Consider the following 16,653-nt stretch of genomic DNA (forward strand, 5'->3'; position numbering starts at 1 on the left):
AACGGGGCCTTAATTTATGTGTAAAATTAGGATTTTTTATGAGAAATGAATTTAGGGTGCGTTCAATTGCAAGCATGAAATTTGTATGGAAAGAAAATAAATTATAGGCGATTTAATTGTCTAAAACTTATTTGCATTAAATTTATCAATTATAAGTGTGTTTGATCTTTTGTCTTTTTCTATTGGTGGGTAAATGAGAGAGAATGGAAAGATGAGTGGGAGAAAGAAAGGGTGAATTTCCTGGAAAATAAAATTCTACTCATCCTAAAAAAATACTTTATTGATTTTGAAGAAAATATGGTCATATGATTAAACATAGAAAAATATTTGTATGAAAAAATGTCAATCAAACAATACAAGAATAGGAATTTTGGTAAAAAAAAATACATTTTTTTTCATTTTAAATATCGGCAATCAAACGCAGTTTGAAAAAAAAAATTGAATTTTAAATATAAAATACAAATATGGACTAATTCGAAATTCCCTCTTAAAGTCTTTCAAAACCAAATTGATTAACACCGAAGATAAAGTATAATTACACTTCTATTCAAGTCTTGTTTTGTAGAATTGCGAACTTAACACGATAGTAACATTTAAAAATTATCACTTATAACTTGTAATTATTAATTATGAATTAGTATTATAATTAAATTAAAAGTACTTAAAATCCTTTAGAAACTATAATGTTGTGCAAACTGTAGTCCACTTCATTCATTTTTAACAAAACAAGTTGTGAATTTAACACTGACGTCATAGTTCTTGCCTGTCATTGGGGAGCTCGCTGAAATTCAATCCATGGTAATAACTCTCGTATTCCCTTGTTTCCACTAGAGCGAAAAAGCTAAACCCATATTCGAATTGGAGAAATGAAATAATCGTTTAGGAATTGCTGTTTATAATTTCATTTCATTTTTCGAGTTCAATCAATTCTCATCCGATTTTACGGTTATTATTTATTTCATTGATCATTGCTGATGCTGTTTATAATTAATAAGCCCACGATCAGATTACGAATTCTTTTCTTTGGGCATATTGAAAAAAGAAAGTTTTCTTGTTAGTTCTTGCATAGTTTGATTACTGTTAGTAATTCACGTATCTCAGGAATGCTTTATTGTCGTCTATTTGTACGCGTTCGAAAAAAATAAATATTTCTCTTTTTAGATTAGGGTTTTGGGTATGCTGGTTTACAATTAACGTTCTTGGTGAAATTTGTTTAATTTCATAGGGTATCAAGAAAGTTATAACCAAGGAAGACTGGGAAGAAAGACTCGACTACGTAAAAGTTAGAAAAGAGGACATGAATAGACTGGTGATGAATTTTCTATTCACCGAGGGTTACGTGGAGGCTGCCGAAAGTTTCAGATTGGAATCTTGGACAGCGCGTATCCTCTTTTAATTTTTTCATGTCCAATTTTGTTTATATGCTTGTTTGTTGTCATTGCAGTTTTTTTAATGTTGCAATGTATTTTTAAGAATATAATTGGTTTTCCTTATGGATAAATAGCGGATATAGATCTTGCAACTATTGCAGTTCTTATGGGGGTTAATAAGGCAGTGCAGTCTGGTCGTGTGGAGGATGCAATGGAAAAAGTTAATGATTTCAATCCCGAGGTCTGATAGTCTGCCCCTTTTGTTTCTTTTCATCTTCATCATTAGGAAAAATATCTATCAGATGTTGACAAATTACACGATTGGAATTGCTTGATGCTTTCCAATTTAATTCAATAGTGATGTCATTTGAAAGTTTTGAATGCAGATATTGGATACAAATCCCCAACTATTTTTCCATCTCCAACAGCAAAGGTTGATAGAATTAATAAGGAATGGAAAGGTATTTGAGGCATTGGAATTTGCTCAAAAGGAACTTGCTCCAATAGGAGAGGAAAATGTAATTCTTTTTGCTTCTTGAATGTCTTTATGACTACTCTAATGTGATCCTTGTCAGTTAAACTAATACTTGTACCAAGTTTCATGTGTTGGAATTTGTCCTTGCATATGTTGGATCAGACATTCCCGTGTTTCTACGATGTTGATAGAAAGTTTCTTGGACATTTTACTTTCAAATTTTGGTTCTAATATTCATTCTATTGCAAGTTCAGCAAAGTATTTTAGAAGAATTGGAGAGGACTGTTTCGTTGCTTGCTTTTGAAGATGTTACGAGATGTCCAGTTGGTGAGCTGCTTGATGTGTCACAGCGTATGAAGACTGCCTGTGAGGTGAATGCAGCCATCCTTACCAGCCAAAGCCATGAAAAAGGTGGGTACCTGTTCTACAAATGTACTCTGAGTTGTGGTTGGCGGCATTTAGGAAGGATGAAATTTTTTTATACAGCTTAAACTGAGTTTATTGAAATATATCTCGCTACTTACCAAATAAGTATCATATGGGTTTCCATCTTTAAGTCAAGTCTCCAGTTTAAACGCCTGGTTCTCTTGGCTAATTATTCCAGCCACAAAAAGGCCAAAAGATTCTCAATAAAAGGTCATACATTTGCCTTTTAACATGAGAACGTCAAACTATAATTCCCTTGAACCTTGATCAGTCCTCCAATTCCTGTGTACTAACTTCCTTTTAACAGATTGAAAAGCAAGGAAATTGTTAACAAAGCAAGCACGATTTCTCAGTAATATAGATAAACTTTCTATTCCCATGTCTTATAAATCATTTGCAAGCTTAAAGCCAGCAAGGTTTCTCAGTGCTGCTTACTGATATTTGAATACAATATTTGCAGTATGGTGGTTTTATAAATTTAAAAGAGTGGGCCGTCTTAACTAAGATGTTTCTGTAATTCGTTTATCTTACCACCAGTTGTTCGCTTAATCAATAAGAAAGTAGATTGTGCTTTCTGAGCTACAATTTACTTGATTGATTGGAAATTCAAATGTTTGTTACTCTTTGTTAATCAGCCATTGTTGGAAGATGCATGGTCACTTGTTACTCACATCTGGAGGTGCTTCGACGTAGGATGACCATGCTTCATAAACAATTTCTAATCTGGAGGAAATATCTTGCTTTTCTTTTAGAATATGTGGTCTGAATTTTGAATTTGGTTTAAAAAATTCCTAAGACGTGCGTATTCCAAATCTTCATTCTTGAATTTTTATACAAGTGGTATCATAGATTGATTAGTAGATCCTGTAAACGTTCGAGGACAAGTAACTTAGGCTTTCTAAAATGAGATTTGAAAATTTTATTGATTGAAAAGCACCAAAAATCATGTTATGCACATGCACTATTAATTGGACTTCCTGACTCAGTTGCAAGTGATCTATGTGTTAAACTTGGGATTGATTCTCGGATTGTTATATTCTTTTTCTATAGCATTGGAATATATTTCATGTTTCCTTAAATTGCAATATAGGTTTGATTTTATTTATCTTGGGTTTGTTTTGTTGTTTATTCATATTGTTTGAAATTTTGATTGTATTTGGTCCTTGGATTGCATTTTATGTGATTTTGTTATTTTAAATTGTTATGTTGCATAACTTTAGTTTTGAACTATTGGTTTGATAGGCTTAGAGTAATGTATTCAAATGTTGCAAACAAATTTTTTCAAGGACCCCGTCAAAATCCATGGCTATACTCGTGGCTTTGGTATAAAGTATCAAGTTTGATATCATGGGTTTGTTAAACAGTGCATACTGCTTTGATGGAAGACTCTTGTGGATGCAGGTCTGAATTTAGGGGCGTTTGTCCCTGGCAACACTGATGCCATAAGTGAGGATGCTTTAGAAACTTTGTGCTGGCTTATTTCACCATATTTCTTTTTTAATAGCAGGAGAACTATTGCAACATTGTTATTCATCACTAAGAAAATATATTTCTGACAGTGCCTCGGCGCCATTTATTTCTACCTAGTGACTTGCTTTAAATAGTAGACATTTATTTATTTCATACACTCGCATTTAATTACTGATTTGACTAAATTGTCATTGCAAAGTTCTGAAAATGCATTTCTTTCCACTTCTAATTTTGAACTTTACAATTGGGGGTTGCTATGCAGTCGTGGACATGATTAGATAGTACAAATGTACAGTAGATAAGCCATTAATGTTTATGATGTAAACAGATCCAAAGCTTCAGAGCATATTGAAGATGCTGATATGGGCACAAAATTGGCTTCACGAAAAGCTGCTTATCCTCAAATAAGTGATTTGTCTACCGCGGCACATGAAGATTCTGTTGTTTGAATACCACAAACTTTACCTCGTTCTTCCAGCTGAATGTGATGATGAAAAGTTCAAAAAACGCTGCACTTTTACGTGGAAGACAGCATATGATTTGTCATTTAGATGTGATGTTTCTAAATGAAAATTTGTGCTGTTCAACTCTCCATTGTTTAATTCTTGAGAACCATCATCATCAAAGTTGAGGGCATAAGTTGAGGGATCATACTGGGAAATGAATTGCTGTTTGGATCCCTTCTCGATTACGTTTGTCATTTTCTTGAATAGGCTTCTGCGTTGCTTCTTGCTATAGTTGTGAATAACTTGAAGTTTTTTTCTTTTTCTTATGACTTGAAAATTTTATATCTGAATATGTGTAGACAACGTAGCCTAAGCTTTCCAGAGGGTACATGTCACATGCATGAAAGTACAAGTATATGAAAAATGCACCAATAGAGATTGGTAATTTGGTTGTTTAACCTTCGTGTCTCTACTTTATGAAACAATCAACATTTTGTATTGGATTAGTCTCATTGATTGATTTGAAAAAAATTTGCAAGCTGAAAAGTACACTCACTACATCTCACCATGACCATTCCAAATTTGCGAACGTGATGTCAATTCACCCATTGTTCTCGATAAGACCAATGTAATGAAATTCGAGATATCTAATTTTTGGATTTTGTTCATCATTAGTTTTCGTTGATTGATTGTTGTCGACTTCACTGACATCATGAGGACATATTTTCAATCATGTCACGATATCTACAAACGATGTCTCAAGTGGATTGACGTGCATGGATTAAGTCTCGAGTTAACCTTTTGTGCTGACCAATTTGACTTCTTCGATTAAAAGAAGGCCTCATTTGACCAAGATATAAAAGCACAAATTTGGCTTGGACCAATCAAACCAAAAAGAAGACCCTTGCATGTGAAGTTTTAGAATCATGTTATTTGTACAAACTAAGTTGACAAACTTGATTTGCAAACTATGTGTCGGGAACATTTAGGTCAATTATTTCAAAAAGAGTTTTTGAAATCAATGAAAATCAATGGTCTAGATCTTTTTAACATTTGATTTGTAAACAAACTTTGTACAAGTAAATTAATTCAAAGTTTTATACCCTTTACAGTATAACTACTGTGCACCTCATTCCCACGCCACACACACCAGTCCAGTCAAGAAATAGCCTGCAATTTTATTTTATTATTATTATTTTTTTTTTTTTTAAAAAATAGCCTGCAGTTTTGTGCACCCGGAAAGTCACGTGTATTTCCGCCCATACGCACGCGCAGTGCCATTTTTTGACTCGTGGGGTCATTGACCTGATTAATGTTGATCACACGGTGGAGATCGTAGATGGTGGGCACCACATTTAAGGGACAATTTTATGTCCCATTTGTTTGGGGAAACCTGAAAGGCCGACATTTTGCGTAGTGATGTGTCGGGGCAGGAGAGAGGAAACATGTTTGTGTTTTTCACTAATTTGCCCTTGACAGTTAGGATAGATTGGATTTTGAATCGAATTCGATCCTAAATTAATAGGAGATGAATTTAAATTTTGTTTGAGCCCCATTTTTTTCAAAAAATACATTTTCAAATAGTGTTATGATGGGAAATGTGTAGTTAAAAAATAAGAAAATTTTTTAGATTTACGTGTAATATTATTTTATTGAAAAATGTGTAGTTGAAATGAGATCAAATCACTGTTGAAAAATGTATTTTGATGAAAACAAGGGCTTAGGGTTACGATCCGATAACACAATGAAGATCCAAATTCGATAACCTTTTAACGAAATGTGGCAAATATGAATATAGGTCAATCCGATTCAATAACAACCCGATTCGACTTATTTTAAAAATATAATATATTTTATATATTATCAAATAATTTATTACACATAATTTTTTCCATTTTGAAACTTATATTATACTTTACACATAATTTTTAAATAATAAATAATATTAGAATTGAAATATTAAAAGCTATCTTAACTTTTTAATTCTAGGGTTTAGAAGTTGATTAATAAAATTTTTTATCTTTCCAATTTCTTCAATTTTCGATCGAGTTATTGGATCGAACATCCGATAGCATAGCAAATGAGATATAGATTTAACGATCAAATATCCATTGAATTATTGGATCGAATAATTGTTCCTAACAGATCAGATCGAATTTGGTCAGATCCGATCCATTTACGACCTATTGACAATGAGTTATGCTACATATACAAATTTGGTTTACAAAATTGGTTGATAAAGTAATATCTATATCAATCATTTCAAAAACAGATTTTTAAATCATTTAAAATTAATGGTTTGAATTTTATCAACACTTATTTATCAACCTCAAATAATAAATAATATTAGAATTGAAATATTAAAAGCTATCTTAACTTTTTAATTCTAGGGTTTAGAAGTTGATTAATAAAATTTTTTATCTTTCCAATTTTTTTCAATTTTCGATCGAGTTATTGGATCGGACATCCGATAGCATAGCAAATGAGATATAGATTTAACGATCAAATATCCATTGAATTATTGGATCGAATAATTGTTCCTAACAGATCAGATCGAATTTGGTCAGATCCGATCCATTTACAACCTATTGACAATGAGTTATGCTACATATACAAATTTGGTTTACAAAATTGGTTGACAAAGTAATATCTATATCAATCATTTCAAAAACAGATTTTTAAATCATTTAAAATTAATGGTTTGAATTTTATCAACACTTATTTATCAACCAAATTTGTAAACATACCCTATACAAATAGCATAATACATTCAGAGTATTGGAATTGATGAGGTAGAAGTAGAATATATTTGTTGACACGTGTGGGAAGCCAGCATTGTGGGGACCGGAGGCACGTGGCCATTGACAATTGAGGCTTGCATGAATAAGTACTCAAGTCGTGAGAAACAATCAAAGAGTAAATAAAAACTACTGGTTCTAAAATATAATTCTTGACTCATGATTAAAAGGTTGAATTCCAACTTGAGGACCCATCACTTCGTTTTTGGAATATCGCGAGAGAGTTAAATTCTAAAATATGTCCCAACAGACCAGAAAATAAGAGTTTGCATGTACACTGGTGCCCACAACCACAAAGAGTCCAATTTTAATAAAACAAAAATTTAATAATTTAAGTAAAAATCCATAATGGACTATTCCTTCAATAGACCAAGCTTAAGGGGCTACTCTAGTTGTGTCTGTCCCAAGAGGCCTCCAATTTTTGTAAGAAAAATCAGTGAACCAAATGTTAGTTGATGAGTTTTACACTCTTCAGTGAACACTATGTTGGGCATTGCAATAAGATTATGCATTGTAAAGTCGTAAAACTTCAATTTGAAAATCAGTAGATTTTGTAAATAAAAAAACATATTAAAGAGATGGCAAATCACATTATTGTAAAAGTTCAAAAAATTCCAACAATTAAAAATAAAAAAATAAAAAATAAAAAACCCTCTTGGGAAAAGCAAAACGGACAGACTCTTTTATTGATTGGGACCACAACATGTTGCATGTTTGTTGTGCAGATGACGAAGTTTCTACTTTTGTTTTAGTTCCATAGACTGCTTTCTCTGCCTTGCTCCAACTTTGAGCTTTGGATTCTTTGCCCTCAATCTTACACTCAAAGTAGGGCACTTAGAAAATTGAATGGGATTGTTGGTCTACAGTGATTTAAATTTTTTTTAAAATCATTTTTCTTGTTCATCTTTAGACCCTAGCACCTGTTTTATAATATTCATTTCCATCCACACATTTCTTGAAATATATATTTTATCAACTTTTCAATCATACATTTCATTAATTTTTATCTAAACAAAATAGGGTTAATTTTGGTTGCTCATTATTAATAATCGAAATGAAATAAAAGAAGACTTTAAATACTTTATTATTGTTACTTTTGCCTGGTTAACTTATCAAACATGTTAGTAGTTAGGAAAATGCTATTTGTACACCGGCGTTGACACTCCGGTGTACACTCCCCTCACATGAGGGGATGGACTCCACGACAATAAAAAAATCTTGGGACCCCCATGTATGGGGGGTATACACCGGAGTGTCAATCCCGATGTACGTGTAGCAAAACTCTAGTAGTTAATTGGTGCTGATTAATATAGATTTGAGATCGCCAATTTCACATTCTTTGCTTTTGCAATGTAGGTTCACTCCAAGGTATGGTTCTTTCTCTTGAGCGACTTTGTATTGAAGTTATCTTGCACCCAGCTATGAAAACTCAATTATCGCTCTATAAAACAATTATTTTTAATCTCTAATTGTCATCGACATGGTTTTAACTTATACATTTTGTCTCGATTTTGTCTCGATCTTTTATCATTTCTTGGTTTCGAATAAATTTTATTCGCTATGAAAGAAAGAAAGAAAAAAAAGGTAATTTATAATTTCGAACAACATTCACACGAGATCTTCTATGAAAACATAAATATTGACATTGTAAAAGAGACACATCGAATATAAAAATATTAAAAAAGATTCTTTTATTGAAAATTTAACATGGCTAATTTCGTTGATGGTCACCGAACTTTGCACACTATGTCACCTCGAATATCCAACTTTAACTTATTTCAAACTCATTACTGAACTTTACAAAAAAAAATTCATTCAGTCAACTCATTGTTTAACATTCCTTCTTAACTTAAAATCCTTCATGTTCTATGTCAAGTCATCAAATCAATAGAACTCTCGATTTAAATCCTATGAGTGGCATATAAACACAAAGAATGTTCTGTTAGAAAATGGACGTCAAGTTGATTTGGCACTTTGAATGAAACATCTATAATATATTAAATATCATATTATGTAATGATCATTTTTTGGACTATTCTATCCTTACTATAATTCAATTATTTCAATTAACTTTACTATTTATTTTTTAATATGTATTTAATTATTTTAATAATATCCTACTTTTCGTATTTCAACATGTATTTAATTTATTAATCATTTGAACCATTTGAAAAATATTATCATTAATTATTTTGTCAACTATTTAGTTATGATGAATGTACATTTGACATACGTCACATACTCATTAGCTTACTTTTCGTTTTTCGATATGTATTCAGTTTATTTAACCATATTCATTGCCTTTTCATTTTTCAACATGTATTTGATTTATTTAATCATTTGAACAATATAGTCATGAATTATTTTATCAATTATTTAGTTATGATTAGTGTACATTCGATAGATTCATTCCACTTAATTGAATAGTAAATTAAATTTATTAAATAATTTTTGGAGCAAAAGATGAATATTTTTAGAGTTTTTTTTTCCCAATTGATTTTCTTCAATAGATGCATATCTATAATAAATGATTTTAGTTGATATATTTTCAATACATATTAAGTGAATATAAAGAAAGGATGATATTCAACGATTTAAATCAAAAGAAAAATAGAATGATTATTCTAATTGATTTTCTCAACTCATTTGAGAGGTTGTCCGGAACCAATTCTTTTGGGGGGAAAAGGATTTTATATGACCATTGCAGCCGATTTTTTTGACCAATTATCTCACATGCGGGCCCCAATTGGGTGGAAAAAGGGGGAAAAAAAAATTTTGATTTTATTGGGAGAAAAAAGTTGGAGCAGACAACCTCTAAATCAAAAGCTCATTTCCACATGAACAATCTATATTAATTATTTTTATATTATAACATTTTATAATATTATTTTTATGGCACATTTAAAGCATTTCAAAATAATGTACAACTTACTATGACTTGTTTTATAAAATGTAGAGTAATGCTATATAGTTTTACTGAAATTCTAACCACAGTTTAGGCGATACTAGATAATAGGTTAAATTAAAGGTAAAATTGAATTGAACAATTTGTTTAATCGATACAAATTGTGACCCATAACTCATCTTCTTTCTTTTTTGATTATCTTCCTCACGTATGTATAAGATCGAATCCATTCAGGTTATTTAATTTTACATATCATTTAATGTCACTAAATTGGAGTTATAACCCTATTAGGGCTAAATATTATTACCCTAAAATGTATTAATGAATCTAAAATAAATTAAAATTCAATTTTAAAATTGATAACGCTCGGTAATTTCATTTTTAATATTTTGAATAAAATTGTTGTATTCAACATACAATGGCCATGATATAATAAGATAATCAAGCTTCAATTTTAACCACATATTTTATTTAACTAGTAATTTTTATTTATCTTTTAACACTACATTTAGCCCCCGTTTGCTCTCATTATTTGGGGTTATAATTTTTGGAATAATGTTTTTTTAGAAAATATATGATTAAAAAAAAGTTTTTGATATATATATAATATTATTTTATAAAAAATTCTATCGTTGAAAATAAAAGAAAAAAATTATAATACGAAATATTGGGCCAAATGGGGGCTTAAGAGATTCACCCTTTTATAATCTCGGTTCAACCTTTAAAATTATGCACGTCAGTCAAAAACTGGAAACTGCCATCCATATTATTCCCATGGCGGAGATATAGAGAGAGAGGGTTTCCTTTCGGCTGTCAAAAAACAGTGGTGCTGCTTCCAAGTCCTCTATAAAGAGTTGGAAAAAAAAAAAGCCTTTCCAAGTCCCAAAGCCTCTCCCTTTTTTCAACCTCCTCTCACCTCATCGTCTCTCTTTCGCCGAGAATCTTAAGCATTAACAAATGACAATGGCTTAAAAGCCTTGAGAAACTATTGTGTTTTATACCCAACTTCAACTGCCATTAACTGTCTTGATTCAAGACTTTTGAGTGAATTTTACGAGTCTTTGTCGTTGTACTTACATGCCATTGAAGCTCAATTTTCAGAGTTGATAAAGAAAAAAGGCGAAATGGGTGGAGGAGGAGAAGAGGGGTGGAGTAGTTGGCCACCAACACCTGGTGGAGCGCCGCCGCTGTACATACAGAAAGATGACCATTGGACTCACTTTGATAACTCCGTAAATGCAGTTTCTTTTGGGTTTGTTGCCACTGCCATTCTTATTTGTATGTTTCTTGTTATGGCAATCTTTGAAAAGTTCCTTAGAGCCACCTCGCCGGCCGGCGAACGCCACAGTCGCTCCGACATTGAGTCTCAGAACCATGTGAGTGGCTTCAATGCAAAACTTGGCCATCCATCACCTAAAGTGAGTGCTCTTGGTACATTTGCACACGTTTATGTTCAGCTTTTGCGCGAGTCTTGAGGTTTTTTTCCCCCAAATTGTGCAAATTTTGATATGTTTATTTGGGATTTTGGATAAAATTTTGGGATTTCGCAGGTTGTGATGATTGCTGTTCTGACTTTTTTATTTATTATTTCTCGTTCACTTTTCCTGCACCATCTGTTTGATTTCATGAGAGCTGCTGCAGTGACAGGGTGGGGGGTTCCACAGGCTCCTCACAACACAGGGTCCTGTAAAGACCCCGTGAAGCTGAGCCTTTACACTCAGCTTTATTCTTGATTTCAATGTCTTATATCAGTTTCAGATTCTCAATTTACATTTTTTCCATTGACCGAGTACATTTCTCATACGCTAGGCTGCAGCTAAAAGCGCTGGCCCTTTTTTATTTTTTGCTTTATACATGTTTCGGAATTGAAAATCCACCGAAAAAAAATTGCATCTAAGATGCACACAGGTAACAGAGTTGAAACACACTGCTTGATTTTCTTAATCCTTAAGGTTTTTCTTTAAGTTCGTCTGAGTAACTAACGAATAATCCTCAATATGTTGCCACGAAATTGCCGGATTATCGACATTGAAACACCAAAAACTTTGAAGCTACAGAAATTTAGTTATCCTTGAATAATAATTTGGCCCAAAAGAGAGGAGATAAAGATAGACAGCTTAGCTTATTTCTTGGTTTCTTGTCTTAAAGTCTATGATATGTTAACATATATGCATGTGAACGTTCCTCAGATTTTAGGACACAGAGACTATAAAATTGTGTTTGATGTTTATAATAATGGCCCTTCCATGGAGTTGTTGGGTGGTAGGTTAGTCCAGTTCCCAGTTAATGGGTCCTGGAATTGTGTGCTTAGACATAGTTGTTAGTACCAGGGCTTAGTCCCCCTGTGGCACATCATCTCTTTTAAGCACATCACCACCAATATTTATGATGCTTCCATGTGGCCAAACCCGGGATAGGAGACAGATTACCAACATTGACATTACTTTGTCCGATGGTTGGTTTAATGTATGATCCCCTCTTTAATAATATAGCTTATTACTCAGTTTGATCACTGTTTGTTGACTTTTATTTCTTAAATCTATATCCCATCATAAATTTTAAAATATTTCTGAGAGCTCGTTTAACTTTCGATATATGACATATTGTCTTAGGCTTACCGGGCTTCTTATTTAGGGATAATTGCAGGAAAAGTCCCAAACCTTTCAAAAATTGGCAGACTTTTCCTGACCTTTCAATCGTTGCAAAGCCCTGGCACCACTACTCCACCTACCCATTGCCACCATCACCAACTCTACACAAAAATCGAAACCCACTGAGTACAAAGGAGAAGAAATCAGTACTTTTATACGCGAATATAAAGGCTTCGATTAAGTTTAAGGAGGAGCAAAAGCCCCTTTTGAGAGCCAAAAATCCCAATAAACATTTTGAATTGTCTATTCCAATTAGGAATTGTGGTTGTTGAAACAAAAGAATAATATCTAGATCTCAGTATTTTCTTTAAATTTGGCCCTTCATTCAAATTCTCCTACCGTCCCGTTTTATCCAAGAGCCCTGAGTTTAATTTAATTGGTGATCAGAACCCCAATATCTTCATCCACTTCAAACCCAATTTTGGCGATTTTTCTGTGAAAAAATCTTGTTCTTCGAGGTTTGTTCATGGTTTTGGAAACAAATTCAACAGTATCGCTTTAACGGGGAAAATTTTCCTGGACAACATATACTTTAAAAGGAATGGGTTTCTTCCAGCCGCGGTTGAGTTGGAGGGTTTTGAAGAGCGGGATAACATACAATAAGTAAGCTTGGTTTTGGGGTTGGGGTTGAGTGGCGCTTGTGATTGAGGTGGATGGTGGCGGTTTTGGGTTGGTTATTGCAGTGTGATGGTGTTGTAGGTTGGTGGGGGTTGCTGGTCAGTAACGTGCCGGTTTTATGATTTCTGGTGGGGTGGAGGGGGAAAGAGATACAAATTTCTTTTCTTTTATTTTTTATTCTTTTATATTTTCCTTTTTTAATTTGATTATTTGAATTTTTTAATTCTGATAAATAAAGAGTTGATATTTTGCCCATTATCAACATATTAAAAATGTAGTCAAATTGAATTTTTTGGTCAATTAATGGTAAATTGGATGTTTTCCATCCATTCGGGGCCTTAGCTGCTACGATTTGAATGGTCTGGGGTGACGGTTGCAATGATTGAAAGGTTAGGAGAAAGTTTGCCTGTGTTTGAAAGGTTTGGGGTCTTTGCTGCAATTATTCCTATTATTTATTACAGCTTTAGCAATTTACTGAGTTTTGAAAACTATGCTGTATAGTTCTGTGTACTGTGTCGGACCGTTAGTATATACTTCAGCTTCGGATTGATACCATTCGTTAATTATCGTGTTACCCTCTTTCTTCCCAAGTTTTTTGATGCTAGACTTTCTTACCAAATTGTTTCAGATATTAGCTAATGCCAGAGAAGTTTCAGTGTTGATGCCCGGAGATAATATTCCGACTTTTATTGCACAGCCAGCTCCCGTGCCATGTCCACCTGAGCGTGTGCCTTGCCCGTCCCATCAACTGCGTCCGAATTAGAGCTTCATCTGAAAGCAATGAACATGAGTTAATGCCAGGGTAATGGAACAAATACTGAGCAAAAGTCACCACGAACAATTCAAAAAATTTGAACTTGAGACGAGGCATTTTTTTCTTGCATAGGCTGTTCGAATTTGTGCATAATCTTTGAATGGCTTCAGTAAATGTAAAGAATCATATAAAGTGTACTCTCCAGCTTGTACGTATTTGCAATTAATTGCTTGGAGGACTCCATCCAGATAGAAACGTTGGGTGAGGCCCTTGCTTATTGAGCTTTCTGTTTACAAGCTTAAAGCAGCAAATTTTAGCAAATGAAACCGGCCCAGCCATCTTAGAGCCCATTTTCAAAATTCATTTGTTCATAATCTTGCATTATATGGACATGGAATTCTCGGCGGAAACTCAAAAAAGGCGTACCTAATATCTACTGTTAGAAGTCTAGCCTCTCTCAAGTCTAATGCCATTTTCCATTTGCAATTTGATCATCTCAAAGTCCAATCAAATGGATCCTAAACATATCATCAAGTTTCAAGCAAATTGAGAGAAATTCCATAGTAAATCTATTTAACCATCGCATAATCAGAAGGAATAACTGACAGATGTTAAGAGAAACTCTCCATGAAAAACCGATTCTGTTCTTAACTGTCCGTTTGGTTCCTTAATGCGCACATATATATGGGACAAAAATCTTCACGCAAGTTAAAAGAATTGCTTTTAAGTGCTAGAAAGGGAAAAAAGTTTGAATTTTGAGGCCTCGTACCATTACCACTCAATTCCAAGATTTGGATTGTGAACAAGGACAAACGTACAATCCAAAAGAATCGAATCCACTTATGCAGCAGTACTGCCTATATTGACCCTATTCCAGCTTCTTGGCAACTAGAAAACCCACCAAAAGAATTCAAAGTAGAAAGCGGTAGTTTTGTTGTTAGAGAATTGATCCTCATTCTTTAAAAATGGCAGCTTTTGATCGTAGTTGCACAATCAGTCTCAAACCATGTTTTTGTGAAATTATCGTGTCTTCATCACGTTTAGTAGGTAATTTTCTGACTTGAGCTAGGACGACAAGTTTCTTTGCATTTAACAAATGCTTGGACTGTTTCGGCTACATTTTCATTAAAATAGAATTAGGGTGTTGGGAATCTAATTAAACATGCACAGCGAAAATTAGAATTATTTCGATTCCCACCGAGGATTTCTTTGTATTTAGATAGAAATCGTGATAAAGATTGTACCTTTGACGAATTCTGCAAACCTTTTGCTTTTCTTTTCGTTCCAGCAATCTTGATTCGCCATCCACAGCTGTCCAATTGTCCAACCTCCAATAGTGATCCACACAGAGAATAAGATTGCAACTGACAGGGTTTTTCCACTTGTGCCAACAAAAATAATGAAAAATCATCTGGACCTCAAACCCTAGCCATATATTTATATAAACTCAAACGGGCTCGGCCCGTCCGGTCCAATATTTAATTAATCCAATTAATTAAATCCGGTCCGTGAATTAATTCAATTAATTAATTCGGAAATATAAATAATAAATCCAATTAATTAATTTATCCAACGATTGTTAAATTAACCAATTGTCAATTTGCAATCTTCTAATTCTCTTTTGTGTGCGACACATTAGGTTCCCAACCACAATGCCTAATGACGTGAAATATAATTTTGATTTAATCAAAATTGATAAATTAAAACACTCTTTTAATTTATCGTCAATTCACACTCGCCATCCCTGATTGATATCTAGCAATGTGTCAGGGCAATACATGTAACGAAAAATGTCACGTGATATGACAAAATCAAATTCGTTCGTTTACCGTGAAACTATAATCCCTTCGTCAATATGATCCGATCAATTACGAGATATGAAATTGTGTCAATCTCGATCATCGAGCATATCTTTCACTCCACTATTAAGTTAATATAAGTCGAAAACTCCTTTTTGACTTATGATTACATCTTGGCCAAGGATTTCATCATCGACTTAATTGAATGAAACGCAGATCATAATCTCCTACTATCTAAGAGTGGCGAATCCTTTATTAATCAATCACAACCTTCATACGATTCTTGACGTACCCAAACGATGTCGTATTAGCGGCCCTTTTCAAAGCAACATCCAACACCGCCAAAATATGACTGTCCTCATATAAGGTACCATGATGACCTCAAGTCAAAGGATCAATTCCACTACCAAACGTTAGAAATTAACCACTGACACTCAGATAGTTATCCATGTGGAATCTCTCGACGAATCTCCAATGTTTTGTTCTATAACAAAACATCCACGTGTTCATTTAAGTGTCACCGCACTTTAACTTGTGAGATCAACTACTTACTTCACAAGTAAGAAATGCCACACGTGATGGTCTATCCGTAATAACGATATCCGTATCTCGTTATTACTTACGACCACTGATGATTTAAGATTCAATTAGATGTAATTTGTATCTCACAATCACAACTCCTGTGATTAACAAATTACAAAGATTTGAATTTACGGACTCTATTATTTATTTAATTGTCTATTAATTAAATAATAGATCTGCCATTAAATTGCATTAATTATGTATCAAAAGTATTATGTCCAAAGTTGATTGAACCTAGGGTATAATACTTACAAACTCCCACTTGCACTAGATCCAATCACTTAAGTATCCAATATCATAAGTTTACACGACGATCATGTTTATGCTACGACAACTCTTTGTCAGTGGATCTGCAATAT

General features: G+C 33.3%; 2 protein-coding genes across 5 annotated transcripts; both read left to right on the forward strand.

Moving 5' to 3' along the window:
• The first annotated feature begins 685 nt into the window (after positions 1-685).
• Positions 686-4,645, forward strand: LOC111368554 (protein GID8 homolog). 4 transcript variants are annotated; one of them, XM_022989861.1, is made up of 6 exons: positions 686-798; positions 1,226-1,382; positions 1,505-1,611; positions 1,757-1,888; positions 2,100-2,256; positions 4,070-4,645. In XM_022989861.1, the coding sequence occupies exons 1-6, from the start codon at positions 796-798 to the stop codon at positions 4,147-4,149; spliced, it is 636 nt and encodes a 211-aa protein (XP_022845629.1). In that variant the 5' UTR covers positions 686-795; the 3' UTR covers positions 4,150-4,645. The 4 variants fall into 4 exon arrangements, with proteins under 4 accessions (XP_022845629.1, XP_022845628.1, XP_022845631.1 ...); XM_022989860.1 differs by lacking the exon at positions 4,070-4,645 and adding an exon at positions 3,673-3,982; XM_022989863.1 differs by lacking the exon at positions 4,070-4,645 and adding an exon at positions 3,514-3,679.
• Positions 4,646-10,644: 5,999 nt separating this feature from the next.
• LOC111368555 lies at positions 10,645-14,263 on the forward strand. The gene is made up of 2 exons (XM_022989864.1): positions 10,645-11,308; positions 13,788-14,263. The coding sequence occupies exons 1-2, from the start codon at positions 11,015-11,017 to the stop codon at positions 13,920-13,922; spliced, it is 429 nt and encodes a 142-aa protein (XP_022845632.1). The 5' UTR covers positions 10,645-11,014; the 3' UTR covers positions 13,923-14,263.
• Positions 14,264-16,653: the final 2,390 nt, after the last annotated feature.

The sequence above is a fragment of the Olea europaea genome, chromosome 19 (genome assembly GCF_002742605.1).
Source record: "Olea europaea var. sylvestris chromosome 19, O_europaea_v1, whole genome shotgun sequence".
In the NCBI taxonomy this organism is placed as follows: Eukaryota; Viridiplantae; Streptophyta; class Magnoliopsida; order Lamiales; family Oleaceae; genus Olea; species Olea europaea.